The sequence below is a fragment of the Cottoperca gobio genome, chromosome 18, assembly GCF_900634415.1.
Source record: "Cottoperca gobio chromosome 18, fCotGob3.1, whole genome shotgun sequence".
Classification (NCBI taxonomy): domain Eukaryota; kingdom Metazoa; phylum Chordata; class Actinopteri; order Perciformes; family Bovichtidae; genus Cottoperca; species Cottoperca gobio.
In genome coordinates, this window is record NC_041372.1 from 471,135 (window position 1) to 473,231 (window position 2,097).

The 2,097-nt window shown below is 37.1% G+C and overlaps 1 protein-coding gene across 1 annotated transcript in view; it reads left to right on the top strand.

The window, feature by feature from the left end:
• Nucleotides 1–1,696, top strand: part of LOC115023942 (dynactin subunit 6-like) — a 3,367-nt gene extending 1,671 nt beyond the window's left edge. The window contains exons 2-4 of the mRNA XM_029455310.1: nt 739–813; nt 1,023–1,165; nt 1,243–1,696. Of these exons, the coding sequence (XP_029311170.1) occupies nt 739–813; nt 1,023–1,165; nt 1,243–1,338 (314 nt within the window). The 3' untranslated portion in view covers nt 1,339–1,696. The remainder of the gene's footprint in view (nt 1–738; nt 814–1,022; nt 1,166–1,242) is intronic.
• The last annotated feature ends 401 nt before the right edge of the window (nt 1,697–2,097 follow it).

Consider the following 2,097-nt stretch of genomic DNA (forward strand, 5'->3'; position numbering starts at 1 on the left):
TATATATTATATATATATATAATATTGTACTATATGCTATAATATATATAATATATAGATATAATATATACATATATGTACATATATGTCTATAATCATATATATAATACATCTATGTACATATATGGTATATATATATATTATATAATATACATATATGTACACCATATATGTATATATATATATATATACTATATATATATATATATATATATTTATATATATCTATCTTCTCTTATACATATATGTATATATATTATATATATATATATGTCTGTATGTATATATATATATTATATATAATATACATCTATGTATATATATAATATATATATATGTATGTATGTATATATATCTATGTCATGTATGTATGTATGCTATATATATATATAGTTATGTTATGTATGTATGTAATATATATTGTATGTGTATAATATTATATATAATATATAATATATATATATTATGTATATATTATATATATATATATATATATAAGTAATAAGTATACATAGCCCATATGTATTGGGCTCATAGGACGATTATTACAAACTGACTGAATAGAGTATGATCAGAAAAACTACAAGCAGCACTATTTTATCTATGAACTTGAAGTTGAAACATATGCAGTGTGAAAAAACATTTAATAAATCCAACTTTAGCATTTTCCCTCCTTTTTCAAAAGTCCTGACTCTTGATAAAAGTGATTTCATGTGATCACACGAAATAATAATGGAGGTTTCGATCCTTCACGATTCATCGCAGTGTCTCAAGCTCTGAAAATCGGAGACAACAACGTGATCGAGTCTAAAGGTAAGTTCTGTAAGTGTTCCTGCGAGGAGCACACCACGCTACTTAATAATCCTTTAATAATATAATATCCTACGGATGATCCTTTATTAATCATATCAGTCAGTATGTGGATCACATCCCAGAAGTATTTAAAGTACATTATAACACTCGAGGTGTGAGTGAAACATGTGTAATAGTATGACAGCCTTCTTCTAATAACTTTGTTCCAGCTGATCTCGGGAGGAACGTGATCCTGAGCAGCGGCTGCATCGTGGGCGCCTGCTGCCAGGTGAACACGTGTGAGGTGGTGCCGGAGAACACGGTGGTGTACGGGTCCAGCTGCACCCGCCGCCTGCAGAGTGAGAAGCCGCAGGTCAGTCTGCTGTCTGCGCCTCAGAGTCGCACAGCGGTGTCGTGCTGCCACTGAGGGTGGTGCTTTTTCTGTTGCAGCCGCAGACTCTGCAGCTCGACTTCCTCATGAAGATCCTGCCCAACTACCACCACCTGAAGAAGACGGGGAAAGGAAACACACCTGTGAGGAACTGACGTGGAGCTACACCCACTGACACCCCTTTCACTTCCGTGTTGGTCCTTCATCTACACCTGATCTGCTTCGGACCTGAAGGTGTAAATCTCCTATGCCATGTTTTGTTAATCCGTTCTGCTCGTACATATTTCTAAAGACTCTCGTAAGGATGATCTGCATCTCATTAATATGTTGTTTTATTAACATCTATACAAACATCAGCATGTCTTCAGGTTGTTATCATTGTTACAGTCACATTCTAATGTTACTTTATATTTTATTGTCTATGAACTAATATTGTTATTCACTGTGTTTGTTGGTAATTGTACTTTGGCAACACATGACTCATGTCATGCCAATAAAGTGTATTGAATTGAAGCTTGTATGTATTTATATATTTGTGTTGCTGTTATATTTCCTGTAGGAGGAAGTGTTGAGCAGCTGTTAGTGTGCGGTCTGCTGGGAAGAGCATTTAAAACAAGTCAACATATCTGCATTATTATGGACACTACAAAACACTCTATTGTCTGTAGGCTGATGTACCGTTTAAAGTGACCCCCCCCCCAACACACACGGGTGTGGTTGCTACTTGCATTTCTCCGTCAGGTTGGGCCTGAGTAATGCCTGCCCCCCCCCCCCTCCCATCCTCTCAGATTAGGGTTGGTGGTGCAGTGCGTGAAACCTCCGGCCTGCAGAAGGCGGGTGGTGCTGGGGGCAGCCGCTCCCTGCAGGAGGCCCACAGCTGGTGTCCCACGAGGAGTCCACATCCACCAGGGGAT